Raw genomic sequence first — 15,670 nt, 5'->3', positions numbered from 1 at the left:
GGGCTTGGCCTCCTCTTTCCACTACCTCATGCCTTGTAATGATTGAGACAAGAAAGGGCTTCAAAGGGTCTGCCCCCAAAACCATTAGCACGAGCCCTGGACGCTCTGAACTCTGCCCCTTTCCCTGCTAGCACAGGGGCGGTCCCGTTAGTTACGGAACATTAAGTATGCTCCTCAGTATGACTTTGCTCCCCTTGCCCCACACGCTTGGCCTCAGCTCAAAGGTTCCAAGACCCGGCAGCAGCAGGATAGAGGCAATGACACCAAATATATAGGAAATATTTTTATTTCAAAAAGTTAGTGTACTGAAGGCATCCTAAAACCTTAAACAGGATCCTGGACATGTAAGCCTACTGAACGGACAAATAAATACACAAATCTGCCCCACGCTCTGGGGCTGGCACTGGATGTCGGACGCTGGAGGGAGACTGTCCTAGTCCAGAAGAGTCTCTGAGGTCATATAAATATAGAATACTTTATAGCAGTAGGTCAGCATTAAATACAAGTCACTGAACTTTCATAACTTGTCTCATAGGCTGAAAAAGTTGTGTACATCTGACGTGTAGAGACAGTCCCTCCCCGGCTGGCCCAGCCCATCAGTGCACAGACCTGTGTGAGTGATGGGAACCCGTGCCTACAAGGAGCGGGCAGGGCAGGGAGGAGCCGTTTCTCAAGGGTCATCCCCAATCCCGGACCCCCACTAGGAGCCTGCTGTTGCCCAGGCTGCTGCGTCCCCTTCCCATCTTTGGTCTTTTAAACCAAAGACAGGGTCTGTGGGTTGGGGACCTGGGTAGTTCTAGAGTGAACATCACTGGCCCCCCGCCCCCCCAAACCATCATCTGAGCAGCTGCCAGAGAGTGGGGTGGTCGGTCACACAGTGAAGTACCAAAAATGCAGGAAAGACCAGACAAAGGCACAGGCCCAGGCACCGGCCCTCAGTGCTGACCAGAACTGCTGCGGCAGGTGACAAAGGCTGGTTTATATGAGAACAACGTGAGTGTCTGCAGCCCCCCGGTCCCAGCAAAGGCCTGCCCCCCACTGCCTGCCCTGCCTTCTGGGGCTGCCAGGGCCCTTTCCAGAGCCAGCCCCAGGAAAGGCACCAGGAGGGAGTCTCTCCCGTGAGATCGAGCTCTCCCGACCCCTGCCCATGACCTGCCACAGAAGTTATCACCACATCTCTCTGCGTGGCATGTCACACCCACTGGGCAGGGCACAGTCTGGCACCGAGCTTGGTGACTGGCATATAATTGGGGCTCCATCAGTCCCGTGCAGCCCTGCCTTGTTGTCCCCCTGCCACAGACAGGAGACAAGCCATCACGCCTGGGCAGCATCTGCCTGCAGGGAACCCGAGTCGGCCACCCCGTGGAGCCCAACGCCTCTGCGTGGGCTCAGCTCGCCAGGCAGGCACCTGGGCTAGAAAAAAGGTCTCAGTTACCCCTGGGAAGTGAAGTGAGGGCTGTGGGGAGGGAGCAACTAGGGCTGCGACCACCCTGGGGGGAGGGGCAGGCGAGCCCCAACTCACCAAGGGAGGACATTCAGACGGGGGGGGGGGTGGTGATCTGGGGAAGGGTCCCCAAGGGAGCAGAGGGCCGAGCATCCACCCTGGCCAGGCCTGAGGCAGGAAGTGCCAACCCCGCATCCCCTGCCTTCCCACTGTGCCTGCCACACGGGGGGCTCGGAGTGGCCAGCTGAGCCACAGCGCAAGGCGAATGGAAGGGCTGGCTGTGAGCTGTGGCCGCTCCAGCAGGGGTTCCAGAATAAGACGGCTGACCTGACAGCGGTGGTCCCCCACCAGGGCTCCTCGAGGGACGCAGGAGGGAAGGCAGGGTCCCGCCTGACAGCCCCAAAGCTTCTGGCCAACAAAAGGGTTTTAAGTGCCACTTGTGAAGCGATGGTGAGAAAACTTTTTTTTCTTGATAAGAACACACTGATGAACATTTACCTAACAAGGAAAACGTAACCGCCCTCCCCTCTGGAAGGGAAGGAGGACAAATTCAAGCAAAGGCTACTTTGGAAACCGTGAGGACAAGACCACCAATCCACCGTTCACACTCCTCAGAGAAAACCAAGGACGTGACACCAGCTACGGGGGTTCCCAGGAGCTCCTCCTGCCACCCTCCTGGAGAAGCCTGGGCTTCTGAGGAGCTTAAGGCATCCTCCCACCCTGCAGAAAGCTTCGGCAATGGGACGGGGAGAGGTTAAAAATCAAACAAACCGGACCCTGTTTCTAGCTGCCTCCCCCCCTTCTAAGGAAGGGCCAACTGTGTTTGAAACCCTGTGGCCACCTGCTGGGGCTGCCCCGCCCCGGGCTTCCTTGAGAAGCAACGGGAGCCTCCGCTCACAGGCTGCAAGGGCAAGGGCGCCTGCAGCTGTCCGCCTGGCTGGGCTTCAGCGACGAAGTCCCAGGGCCTCCCAGCGAGCAGCTATGACCTTGCACTTTCGTCCTCTGCCGAACTGGCCTGGGACGAAGGGCCCGGAGGCCCCCAAGCCAGGTGGGGCTACACCGACTGGTGGGTGTGTGGACAGGGACCTCCAGCACCTGCGTTGGCCCAGGTCCACTGGAGACAGAAAACACTCAGCAGGTTCCTCTGGACCCCCTTCAAGGCCACACGCCAGTCCATTCCCACTGCCCTGTGCCCCCAGGTCCGAGCTCACCTCCAGGAGGCCCACCCACAAGGGGTGTTTTGGTGCGAGACCCCAGGAGGGGCGAGGAGCTGGGCAGGCAGACCCCCTGCATCTGGGGAGCTGGCTCGCCGGGTGTCCGGCACTGGCCATGGAGGGTGGGACCCCACTGCAGCCATCGTCTGCCTGATTCTCGATGCTCCGGGACAGCAGGGCCTGCAGGGAGGCCACTCTCATACTCTCCCGGAAGGACCCCTGCCCCTCCACTCATACCCAGAAGTGGCCCTCCTCTCCCAAGGGGGGAGCAAGTCGGCACAGGTGGTGGCTGCAGGAGGGGCACGTGCCTTCATTGGTGAGGTGGGCCTGCAGCGGGGGTGACTTACTGGAACCAGAGACGTGGTGGCGGAGGCAGCTCTTCCTGGACCAAGGGAGCGGCATTCACAACCGGCCTTGGCCCCGGCAGCTGTGACTCAGGCTCTAAATGCACGCAAACTCTCCAGCTGTCAGATCCTGAGGCTCGCTCGCTCGGCAGCCCCTGAGCCCACGCTCCAGCCAACCTGTCCCCGTGCACGAAGGATGGGGGTGCTACCCCCTGAGGTGCTGGGTTACCTGCACCAAGGCCCTCCCCGGGCCGGGCCGGGGCTAGTGCAGCTCGGCGGGGTCCTGCGGCGGCCGGGGCCGGCCCACACCCATGTCACTGCTGCCACTGTCCAGCTCAAAGCCACACCCCCCCAAGGGCGTCTGGGGCATGAACTGGCGGAAGATGCTGACGCTGCCGTGCCAGAAGGTGGGCTCTGGGAGCCGTCCCACCACGCTCCACGCCCGGGTCTCTGGGTCGTAGGCCTCCACCACGTCGGAGAGTTCAAAGGTATTGTCGTAGCCCCCAGAGACGTAGAGCTTCCCTCCAAGGACGGCCAGGCTGCCCCCTACATGCACCTGTGGGCCAAGGGGGGCGGTGAGTGGAGGCTGGCAGCCACGGCAGGGGAGAGCCCCCGAGCCCCCCTCCATGGGGAAGGTGCCTGGGGCCCTTGGGAGGGGCAGCCCCTTGGCACTTCCTACACCCCAGCTAGGACACAGGGGCTCCATGCCCGGGGGTCACATGCCACAGCGGGTCCCTATGGTGGTCAAGGGGCCACTCTCCCCGTGAGCAGCATCAGTCCTGCAAAGCAGGCCTGACTGTTCTCCCCATCTCCACCCCCCCGCAATTATTTATTTATTTTTGGCTGCGATGGGTCTTTGTTGCTGCACACGGGCTTTCTCCAGTTGTGGTGAGTGGGGGCTACTCTTCGTTGCGGTGCGTGGGCTTCTCATTGCGGTGGCTTCTCTCGTTGTGGAGCACGGGCTCTAGATGTGCGGGCTTCAGTAGTTGTGGCACGTGGGCTCAATAGTTGTGGCTCGTGGGCTCTAGAACGCCGGCTCAGTAGTTGTGGCGCATGGGCTTAGTTGCTCCACGGCATGTGGGATCTTCCCGGACCAGGGATCGAACCCGTTTCCCCTGCCAGTGCAGGTGGATTCTTAACCACTGCGCCACCAGCGAAGCCCTGTTCTCCCCATCTTACAGATGGGAAAACTGAGCCTCACATAGCCGACAGCAGCAAAGCTGGGACTTGATCCAAAGTACGGGCTCTGAACCACGAGGCTGGACTATCCCATCTTTCCCAAGATTGCTATAATGAGTACATGTAGCTCATTATGGGGAAAACCAAAGTTATATTTCCTAACTGTAAAGATGTTATTTATTTATTAAAAAAAATTTTTTTTTTTTTGGCTGTGCTGCGTGGTTTGTGGGATCTTAGTCCTCTGACTACGAATTGAACCTGGACCCTCGGCAGTGAAAGTGAGGAGTCCTAACCACTGGACTGCCAGGGAATTCCCCTAAAGATGTTAAATAAGCTGTAGAGGTATCAGGAGAGCAGGTTTGGAATTTTTTTTTTTTTTTGGCCACGCTGCACAGCTTGCTTGCAGGATCTTAGTTCCCCGACCAGGGATCAAACCTGTGCCCCCTGCGGTGGACGTGCTAACCACTGGACCGCCAGCGAACTCCCAGGTTTGGAAATTTTCAGGAAGACAGAAAATAAAGATATAGGCGGGTGCAGATGTGTATCTGGGACTAAGGAGATTGCTCGTGTAGCCAAAAGCCACCCAGCCTTCCTGGCTCTATCACATTGTCAAACTCAGCACCCTCTTCTCAATAAGCCAAGGGAGGTGAGACCCCATTAGGCAGCAAAAGTGTGGGTACACAGCAGGTGCTCAATAAGTGTACTCCCAAGGTCAATCCCCAAAGACCTCCTTGTCTGACCTCTCCCCTCTGTTGCCCCCTTGTTCACTCTTCTCCAGCCACACCAGGCTGAGGGCTTGTTCCATGAACACACCAGGCATGCCCTGCCCTAGGGCCTTTGCACTTGCTGTCCCTCTGTGGAACACTTCACCAGCGTGCTCTCTGGCTCATGGCAGGTACTCAACGAACACTGGTCCGAATGGATGAACTTACTAAGCTGTGTGACCCTAGCATCTTATTTAAGGTCTCTGTTTCAGTGACCCTCGAGTACAAGTTGAGGACAACGCCAGCCCTCTGTTCAGGGAGGTAACACCGGGAAAGGGCCCAACACAGGGCCCTGCCCACCAGGACTGCATCCCAAACTTACGCTGACACTTTGGTTGGAAACCAGGACCAGCTTGTGCTCCCAATCAATGTTGGCGTGTCTGCAAACTTACCTGATTCATTGATGGGATCTTATCCCATTCGTTCTTGGTGGGGTTATATACGTCCACCTCGGCAGAGTCGTCCCTGGGGAGTGGAGGGGGGGAAGGAGGAGGAAGAATGGGTCAGAGTGACTAGGCAGCACCTGAGTGTGAAGGGCTGGAGAGAAGGCTCCTCCGGGCCCATCTCCTTTGGGCACCTCTGTGATGCTACTTGGCAGCCCACAGGCCAGTGGGACCCTATCCCTCGTTCACAGGGGCTGATTTCAGGCCCCCACACCTATCTGGCCTGGGCTCTGAGGCCGGAACCCAGCCATGCTCCACAAACCCAAAGATCATGCTCTCGGGTGCTACAACGCTTCCCCACAGCCCAGCTGCACCTCCCCTTCGCTGTGGTCACCCAGCCTGGCCTCAGATCTTGAACTGATAGTGGCCCTTCCCCCAAGTCTCAACTCACCCTTCCTCAGCTCACTTGTGCCACCTCTCAGGACAGCCTTCCATGGCTGACCAGTCTAGGCCAGGCCTGCCGGCCCACTGCACAGCCCCCATGCCCTGGACCACTGCTCGGCCACTGCCCTCCCACCGCCGTCAGTCCCTCGATCCCACCCCATTCATTGCTGCATCCTAAGTGTCCGGCAGGGTGACCAGAGTCCCAGGAATAAGGACACCAGCACTGCCCTCCCCTTTGGGCTCAGGCTCCTTCAATCCTGTTTGACAGGCTCCTGATCCCTGCAATACAAGGCTCAAAGGCACAGCCTCGAAACACAAAGACACTACCCCCCAAATAGAAGTACTGACGGTAACGATGGTCACAGGTCAGGGATCAGCAGAAAGGTCAGAGAGTAAATATTTCAGGGCTTGCCAAGCAGACAGTCTCTGTAGCAGGTCCCCAGCGCTGCAGCTGAGAACAAATGCAGCCACAGTCGTATAAACAAAGGGGCTGGCTGCATTCCCATAAAACCTTATTTACGGACACAAATTTGAATTTCACATAACTTTTCACACGTCACGAAGTATTACTCTCACTTCGATTTTTTCCTCCACCCACTTCAGAATGTAAAAACCATCCTTAGTCTGTGGCGCGTAAGATGATGATAATATGGGAACCCACTGGGCTGCCCCCCGACCCCTGCAGAGACACAGGAGCTGCAGCCAGAAGGTGCCAGGCCGGACAAGGCTCTCGGCTTCTGCCTCTGCGGGCGCTGGGACAGCCCAGCCCCGGAGCCACGTTAACTGGGGACTGAGGCAGAGCACTGCTGGGGGCGGGGGCGGGGGCCGCCGGTCACTGCTCACAGCCCAGGGCAGCAGCAGCCCACAGGCTGAGGCCTCCACGCAGCGTGGTCCCTTCCTGTGGACCGGAGCTACCCCGACAGGTGGCATCCTGGGCAGTGTGACGCGGCTGAGGCACCGAAGTGCGTGGACAGGGCGCAGGAACGCTCAAGCGCCCGAGACCCCGGCCCCTGGCCTCGCCCACACTCTCAGGTGAGGCCAGGCCCCCACTACTCAACAGGCTGCCCTCCTAGACCACTCACCCTCTCGGCCGGATTGGTGGTGGCAGTGCGCAGTGAGCAGAGTTGAGCCCACCTCCTGGGGCCCCCATGGCTCAGGCGACCCTGTACAAAGGCTAACAGGGGCCCTGGGGGGCACCCTAATGCTCACACGTGGGGCAGTTTAGCAGCTGACCAGTGACTCCGACCAGGAGCAGGAAGGCACAGGGCGTTCCCTCCAAAGACCGGTCCTTGGGCACCTCTTGTTCTAGGACCACGGCGGAGGGGGTGGGGGAGGAGGGGAGGGCGTTCTGTAAGTCGCGCAGCCTGGAACGGCCACGAGGGGCTGAGGCCAAGGTTCTGGCACCCTCATGAGTTGTATTTATAGCCATCTCCACCCCCCTCTTTGAAGACATGACTTGGGGGAGGGAGAGCTGGGCGAAGCATCAGATGACGTTTTATAACAGCACCGGGCGTTTGCTGGGATTCTGGGGCTTTCTCAGAGCAGATCTTCACTTCCTAGGATATGGGGAGGCTTGGCCCCTTGGCCACCTGCGTGACAAGCAACACCACCTCAGCTCCAAATGTGTTCTCCCCGAAAGCCTGGGAAGGCACCTCGAGTCTGGGGGAGGGGCAGCTCACACAGTGAGAGGGGCGTGGGCCGAGAAGCACAGTGTCCCCATCCTCAGAGGCTCCCAATTCAAAGTCGCAGGTGGAAAGGGGACAGAGGGGATGGCCGTTCACACCTTACCCTTCCCTCCTGGTCCCGTAGCTTCAGGCCGGCTCTAGGCCAGGGAGGGGAGCGGCAGGTACACACACCTACAAGCAGGTATGTACGTGCACATGTACGCAGAAGCTGTGAGCAGTGGCTGGGAGCTCCTAGTTCCTTGGATGCCTACTGGCCCATCAGGAGAGGGCATTTCGCTGTGACAAGTCATCAAGACTCACAGATGCATGGTGACCCATCGGCTGCCCAGCTCCGCCGCATGCTGCCGAGGCCATAGCCTGGCCCAGGGAGGCTGTGATGTGGTGACAGCACACGGGACCTGGGCTGGATGTCCTTGGTTCTAACCCTGTGCCACCACTTAAAGCCTGTGGTTGTGAGCAAGTCCTTACCCCTCTAAGTCTCTGGTTTGCCACCTGTGAAATGAATGGGGATGACAGTGGTGCCCATCTCAGCAGACAGTCATGGGGATCAGCTGTGAAAATGCCCATGAAACAGGCAACCAGAGCTCGGTCCATTGGGGACCCCAACAGGCTAACTACTGTCATCGTTCCCACAGGCAGCTCTGGCCCTGCTCAGTACCAGGCTCCTCCCTGGTCCTGGGTGGCTGCGGGATCTTTGGAGAACAGCATTCTTTCAGCAAGACTCACCAGCCCTCCCTGTGCCAGGCCAGGCAGGAAGGGATAGACAGAACCTGCGGAAACGCACTGAACACACAAGTGCTGCTTTCTGCAGAGGGGGCAGGGCTGATCCCTCCACCTGGCACCAGCCCGCTGGTGAGCAAAGGGTCCCTCTGTCAAGGCCACCCCACCCCAAAGACTCAAGTGTCCAGAAAGCTCTCCTCTAGTCTTTTTAAGATTCAAAGTCCCTCTCAGGTAGGACAGGTGGTTCCTTTTAGTAAAAGCCATGTGAGACCAACAAGGGCTTTTAGTGGGACCCACCAGGCGAAGTCCAGCCAAAGAGACACAATTGATTTAGCTTCTATGAATCTCAAAAAGTTCTCTGCGAGGACCTAGCTCCATCCCACTTGGGATCCTCAGAGGCCACAGAAACCATTCTAAAGAATGGGAGCAGCACAAAGGCTCCAGGTCAGAAAGACCCAGCCCCAGAGCCCAGTGTGGCCTCAGTTTCCTCATCTGTGAAATGGGGAGAACAGTGAAGATGAGCTTAGCACAGGACCTGGTAAAAAAGATCACGCAGTGGTCTTGGCCCCTGGGGACTCACCTGATGAAGTACATGAGTCCATTCAGAGTCACTGTCTTGGGGGCAAAGGACCAGGGCGGGAGCTGGCCACAGTCCACCAGCGACCATAGGTCCATGTCTGGGTTGTAGCACTGCATCACCATGGTCTCCTTGCCGGCCAGGGAGCCGATGGCGTAGAGCCGGCCTCGGCAGGCCGTGGTGGAACAATTGTCCATGGGGTAGGTCATGGGCTGCAGGGCCTCCCAGGAGTCGGTGGTGTGGTCATAGCGCTCTGTGCTGTCTGCGGCCACCACATACAGCAGCCCGTCCAGCACGGAGGAGCTGTGGTACTCCCGGGCCTTCAGCATGGGCGCCACCTCCGTCCACTCGTTCACGCTTGAGTTGTACCTCCACACGCAGTCGTAGAGCCGGGAGCCATCGGATCCGCCTGCCGGGGCGGACAACGTGCAGATGGTCAGCCCACACCGACTCAGGGTGATTCACCCACCCGTGACTCCCTGAATTTCTGAGAGGGGGAAAGATAACCCTCTCATCTTGGGGGAGGGATAACCCTCACCTGGCTCCATGTAAACACACATCCTCTCTCACCAAGGCCAGACCAGGGGCTCCGGCAATGCATAGGCTGACCGCTGCCCAGGAGGATGGCCATAAAAACGCCACCAAATCTCTGCGGGCCAAGCTAAGGCCCAGGGGCCGCAATTCTAAGTAAACAGCAATCTCAGTCTGGACCCCCCGCACAAGCGGTCAAACACCTCAGCTGGACTGGGGCATCAGGTCTTAGAGTCCATGCTCCTGGGGAGCCACAAAGCATGTGGGTGGGGTGCCCAGGGGCTTGTTCACCAAATTCTAGGCTTCCTGGGCAGCCCCTAACCAATGCTGTGCCAGGATGAGTTGGGAGGAAATCTACAGCACCCTGCAAGCAAGAAACCTAACACAGAAAGTGATGCTACGGGGACTTCCCTGGCGGTCCTGTGGTTAAGACTCTGCACTTCCACTGCAGGGGGCGCAGGTTCAATCCCTGGTTGGGAACTAAGATCCTGCATGGTGAGGCCAAGAAAAAAAAGAAAGTGATGCTACGAGTGGACTTCTGGGGTTGTATTTCTTGATTTATATGCAAGTTACTGACATGTTTTGTCTGGAAAAACTCATCCAGCTGTACAAATATGATGTATACTTTTCCATCTATATTTCAAAAAAAAGGCTTAAAACCAACCAACCAAACAAAGTCCAGTGGTACTGGCTATAGCCACAAATTAAACCAGGTTCACCTAAGACATTAGAATTCCCACAGTATGAAGGGACCCCAAGAAGCCTGGGGGTTGCGTTCCTCTATTGCCCCAAGGCTGGGGCCACAGGGCAGACCAGAGCGGGCCTGACATTCTATCCGGCTCACAGCCCTGAGCTTTCAGAGGGAGAAGGCAGGGTCCTTGTAAAATCCTCTCTGCCTGCCTTCTTCCTTCCAAAGGAGAACCGTGTCAAAGGCAGCTGAAGTCGCTTTCTCATCCCCCCAACCCCGTGAAATTCTCTAGAGGCAGCTGTAGGGACCGACTCAGCCACCTGTCTAAACCCAAAGGATTAGCTGCTCAGCTGAGACATTTATTGAAGGGTGTGCAAAGTTGGGGCGAGTCTGACCAGTTCTGGGAGTTCACTGGCCACACTTCTGTGGTGGGAGGGTGGGGATGGTGGTCCCCAAACAACACAGGGCCAACCTCAGGTTGGAAAGGGACTGATTCTGGCAGATTCCTGCAGAGGCTGGACCTGGAACTGCAGGCCAAGGAAGCTGTGGCCACAGAGCCGAGCCTGTCCTTCGGCCGGGATGCGTCCCACTTGTCAGCTCAGAGCCGGCTTTCTCCGGACTGTGCCAGGCTGGACACAGCGCTGTGATGGCACAGCTGGGGCCTCCCTGCCTGATCCAGCCCTCTGCAGGCCCCAAGTGCAGGCCTGGTCGGTTCTTTCCTTATATAGCCGTCACACAGACCGCCCCTCCTCACCCCACTCAAGGAGGTAGACTCATGTTTGAACTGGGATTTATCTTTAACGAAAAATGTGGGAGATGCCCAGGACTAGGGCGGGCTGGGACACGCCCAGCATGACTCGGCAGTGTTTTGGGGTTTGGGCCAAGTAACTGGAAGAAAACCTCTTAGCATGTGACTCTGTTTACAGTCGCCGGGCAGGGAGCAGCCTAAACACCACGTGACCCACAGCGCAGGGCCTAGGTGCAAGCCCTGTCACTGGTGACCAAGTGTGTTGCTCATCCATGAGGGAGAAATCCCCCGGGGGGGCGGGGAATGGATGTATCACAGGGCGTCAGTCCCTGGCCCGTCCCCAGATTCCTTAGGGAGAAAAAGAAAGCATTCATTGTGCAGGGTGACTGCCCCAGTATCTTGCAACGAAATGGGGGCACCACCCGGGCAAGGAGAAGGCTGCCCAGGCAGGCCCTGCGTGCTGGGAAGAGACCCACAAACTGCTACTTGTGCCACTCACACAAGAGGTTCTTCTTCTAGATCTTAAGTATCAAACCTAGAAACGTACGTGCGTGCCAGCCTGGGGGAGGAGGAGGGGGAAGGGAAGTGGCCACTTGCACCCAGGTGCGGTCCCGGGATTCCAGGTATTGTGGGTTCTCCTGCAGATGGATGTATTCCCCCAGGGGGGCGGGGGTCCAGGCGGCCCAGGGTCCTCCTGACCAGCCCCCAGCCCACTCACCCGTCACGTAGATGTCGTTGCCCAGCGCCACGATGCTGTAGCCCCCGCCGAGGTGGTCGGGGAACTCGGCCAAGTAGCGCCACTGGCCCGTCTGCGGATTGTAGCAGTCGACGGTGACCAGCTCGTCGCAGTCCTGGTCGCAGCCGCCCACCAGCACGAGGATCTCCGCGAGGCCGGTGGAGGGGCGCGGGCGCATCCGGGGGCAGGGCCCGCGGTCGTGGCGGTCGTAGCGCGCCGCCTGGAAGTCGCGTGCCTCGCGCAGCAGCCGCAGGCAGGGCGGGCAGCGGGCCACCAGCGGCTCGGCCTCGACGTGCGCCAGCAGGTAGAAGCGGCGCACGAAAGGCAGGCGCACGGCCTCGAGCAGCTGCGGCCAGTGCGCGGCGCGCCGCGGCGGGTCGGCGCGCACCCAGCGCAGCGCCAGCTGGTAGGCGGCCTCCTCCTTGGGCACGCACAGCCCGTCGTCGCGCAGGTAGCGCAGCAGCCGCGCCAGGGGCAGCCGCTCCAGCTGCTCGGCGCCCAGCTCGCCCACGTGGCGCAGGATGAAGCGCTGCGCCGCGCTCGCCAGCCCCACGCAGCTGAAGGCCTCGGCGAAGTCCTGCATGTCCAGGCAGTTGGTCAGGTCGAGCTGCTGCTGCAGGAAGGCGCCGCACGCCTCCTTCACGGCCGGGAACTGCAGCAGGTCGGCGGCGCGCAGCAGCGGCTCGGCGTTGTCGCCGCTCACCGCCACGCGGCCCGTGTAGCTGAAGTCGAGCAGCAGCTGCAGCATGTCGGGCGGCACGCCGTGCAGGCGCACACGCTCGGCGCGGCTCTCGCGCAGCTGCCCGGCGAACATGGCGCGGAAGTAGGGGCTGGCGGCCGCCAGCACGGCGCGGTGCGCCGGGAAGTCGCGCCCTCCCGCTGCCTCCAGGGTCACGTCCAGGAACTTGCGCTCGGCGCGGAGCTGGCTCAGGCCGCGCAGCAGGCTCAGCGCGTGCGCAGGGTCCGAGAAAGGTAGCACGGCTAGGGGCGCCGGCCGCTCCATGGCGCCTTGGCTGGGGGCGCGGGGCCGCTGCGCGTACGCCGCTCAGAAAACCCGCCGCCAGTGCCAGCGGGAAAGACACGACGAGCTGGTCGCCGCGGCTATAAATAGGGCCGGGCGCCTCGGCCTCCGGGGTGGCGGGGGCCGGTAGGGGGTGGGGCATCACCGGCACCGCCCACTTAACCCCTCCGGGCCCGGCGCCGCCGCCCTCCCTTCCGCCCGGCTGAGCGCGCTGACTCGCGTCCCCTCGCGTGCTCTCGCCCCCGCGCTCCAGGCTGAGTCACCGCCGCCCGCGCCTGTTCCCTCTCTCCGCCCTTCCGGGGCTTCCTGCGGCCTCCCGCCGACGCCCGAGCCGGGGACACCGGGTGACAAGGGTCCTCTCCGAGGGGCGGCCCTGCCGTGCGCTGGGATCGGGGGCCTCCAGGGCCTGCTCACCACCCACTCGAGCCCGGCTGCTGAACAAAACCCGGTGGTGGCGGAGGAAGCCATCCTTTTCGCGCCAGACTTCCCAACTGCTCCCGGGCGACTCGGTACAATGGCTTTTTTTTTTTTTTTTTTTGAATTCCACTAGTTCCAAGGGTTGCTAGTTAACCCTATCTCCGGACAGGTTTCAAACGACAGAATTTCTTTTCTTTTTTTTTTTTTTTTTACAATTCAGGAACAGAGCGGGAACAAGTATAAGTTTTTTAGGTGACGTTTTTTTCTTGGCGCATCCGTAAGGGACACGGGGCCAGATGCCAGGAATCTGCTCCACTGTGTTTCTGCAGGAGTTTCAAACTTGACTAACGCGGTCGTTAACTTTCGTCAGCACAGAAGGCGCAGTTTTAGTTTCCGAGTCGTAGAGACTCTTTCAGGCTCCTGAGCTACCCTCTGAAGGGGTCATCCTGGCCTCCTCGCCCTTCCTCTCCTGGAAATGGAAGTGGGAAAGGCAGAAATCAGGGTTGGAAAAATCCATGAGAATTCGTAAGAATATACTATTAAGCTGAACAAAAAGCTGAAGCACCAGAAAATAATTCCAGGGAAAAAATAGTTTTTCCTATTCCATGAGAGGGGCACTAGGTACCTGGGGGTCAGGGCCCTCAGCTCAAGGTCAGACAGGAGACTGCTTTAAAAACCAGGGGATGTGGCTCTTCAGAGATGTCACAGTCACATGTGGGGTGACCGTGAAGAAAGAAATCTTCCTTACTTTGGTTCCAATAGATACAATGCCAGGACTGTGTTTTCACTGAAACCATATGAAAAAGTTCCCTCACTTGGAAGCCATTTTTTTCTTTAGTTTAATGTATGCTTTGCTCAGTTTTAGAAAAGACCCTTAAATGTATTGTTTGTAATGATAAAAATAAAGTTATATCTAACTCTCTAAAAAAAAAAAAAAAGAAAAGGAAAGACCTTTATTCCACTTCTTGTGTTGCAGATGAAACCTGAGTTTCTGTTATTGGATAGCACCCCCCATGCCCCGTGGGCTTGGCAAAGACATTCCAGACAGCAGCCTCATTCCGCCCGCCCACGTGTGTCCCAGGGCAGGCCAGGCACACCAGGAGTTGCTGTCATTTCTTGGTTCCAGCTCAGTCGGCACAGCCTTTGGAGAAGACATCTTGGTTTTCTTCCATCTCTGAGATGCAAACTGTAGGCTTTCTCTTCTACTTGTGAATCTCTCATCATCTTGCCGTGAGAAGGTATCTAGTCTAAATGTCAGCATGGGAAGCACAGGCCTAAGTCAGAAAACATTCAGGTACCCAGGCGGGCTGCCTGTTGCCCATAGATGGACTGTTCACACAGCTATTAACGGCAGCAGCAGCATTCCTGGGCCCAGGAGCCCGGCCAATAAGCTTACTTGCTCAGGCTTTGTGACAAGAAAGTCTAAGTAGCCAGGAAGTGGGATGTTTGTAGGGAAAAGTACTACAGTCCCTCTGGGTCAGAACTCATCCACCTGGTATAAATCAAGTCTTTTAAATCAATAATGTTTCTGTAGTTAAGAACCGAGTCCAGTTTTATGTATTCCTAACAACAGGGGGTTATTTAACTCATGTTTCAGCCTTACTCTGAAGAATAGTGATGCAATATTCATTGAAATGGAAAGATGTTCATGTTATAATGTCCAGCAAACAATCTGATTACCCATAGTATGACCCCATTTGTTAATTAATTTATTTATTTTTATTTTGGCCACGCGGTGCACGCAGGATCTTAGCACGCGGGATCTTAGTTTCCTGACCAGGGATCGAACCCGTGCCCCATTTGTTGTATGTGTTCGTATGCCTACCAAAAAACTGTGAAGGTAACATTTTCTCTAGGTGGCTAGGTTTGTTTTGCTGTTTTTGCGTGCCTGCATTTTCTGTCTTTCTGTACTAAACATATATAACCTGTGTATTAAAGAAATATTAAAAGTTCAAAATAAAAGTTCAGTTCTTGAGGAAAAAAAGTATATTATTAATAGCCCAGACCTAACAGGAGATTATTTGAAGCCATGTGTATATATCTAAGTCAATAAAGGAATGTGGTTAGAAAAGAAGGGAACAGATTTAGACTTATCAGCTGTGTTTGGAATTTTGAATAACCTGCTAACCCAAGCATGCTATTAAGTTCCCTTTTTTTTTTCTTGCTCATTAATCTCATGCATTCAAAATGGGAATGTGAGAAATTCATTCACTGCAGTATGACAATGTGATGGATACAGTCAGCAAACTGTATTAACTAAGGGGATTTAAACTTCTCAAATATCATCCAACACCCTGGCATGGTGGAAACACCATTGTTTGGTGAGGAAGGTGTTAACTCTAGCCAAAAAGCAATAGTTTGTGAGAAAATGGATTTAAAGACTAAACTTCAGCCACGAGAGTTTTAGAAGTGTACCTCTTCTAAAATCATGAAAATGGTCTTTGTCTACGTAACTTTATGATAATGTAATACAATGTGAATTAACAAATAATGGTACTGTTTCATTAAAAAAATGAAAACTACTTAATTTTGATATTTGAATTCTGATTTTAGGCAGACAGGACAAGAGGTAACTGAGATAATTTTAAAAGCTGCTGTTACATCCTTTTTCCTTTCTTTGAGAGCATATAGGAACACATACCATAGCATTTATAGAGTCAAAAAGAGATTGCATCTTTTTCATATTACACACTGATATTTTCTGATTCTGGGCTGCCTAAGGTGTGGTTTGTGATGCGCTTACTACGTATAAACTTCTTCCTTTAAGGAATGTTA

General features: G+C 56.5%; 1 protein-coding gene across 2 annotated transcripts; it reads right to left on the bottom strand.

Moving 5' to 3' along the window:
- Positions 1-270: 270 nt before the first annotated feature.
- On the bottom strand, positions 271-13,845 carry KLHL21 (kelch like family member 21). 2 transcript variants are annotated; one of them, XM_082467969.1, is made up of 4 exons: positions 11,440-13,842; positions 8,758-9,163; positions 5,338-5,410; positions 271-3,558 (listed from the first exon to the last, which is right to left on the bottom strand). In XM_082467969.1, the coding sequence occupies exons 1-4, from the start codon at positions 12,458-12,460 to the stop codon at positions 3,265-3,267; spliced, it is 1,794 nt and encodes a 597-aa protein (XP_082324095.1). In that variant the 5' UTR covers positions 12,461-13,842; the 3' UTR covers positions 271-3,264. The 2 variants fall into 2 exon arrangements, with proteins under 2 accessions (XP_082324095.1, XP_082324096.1); XM_082467970.1 differs by lacking the exon at positions 5,338-5,410 and having other exon boundaries at positions 3,415-3,558; positions 11,440-13,845.
- Between the last annotated feature and the right edge of the window lie 1,825 nt (positions 13,846-15,670).

Source organism: Balaenoptera physalus (genome assembly GCF_965194825.1).
Source record: "Balaenoptera physalus genome assembly, chromosome: 1".
Lineage (NCBI taxonomy): Eukaryota > Metazoa > Chordata > Mammalia > Artiodactyla > Balaenopteridae > Balaenoptera > Balaenoptera physalus.
This window is presented reverse-complemented; position numbering and strand designations above follow the sequence as displayed.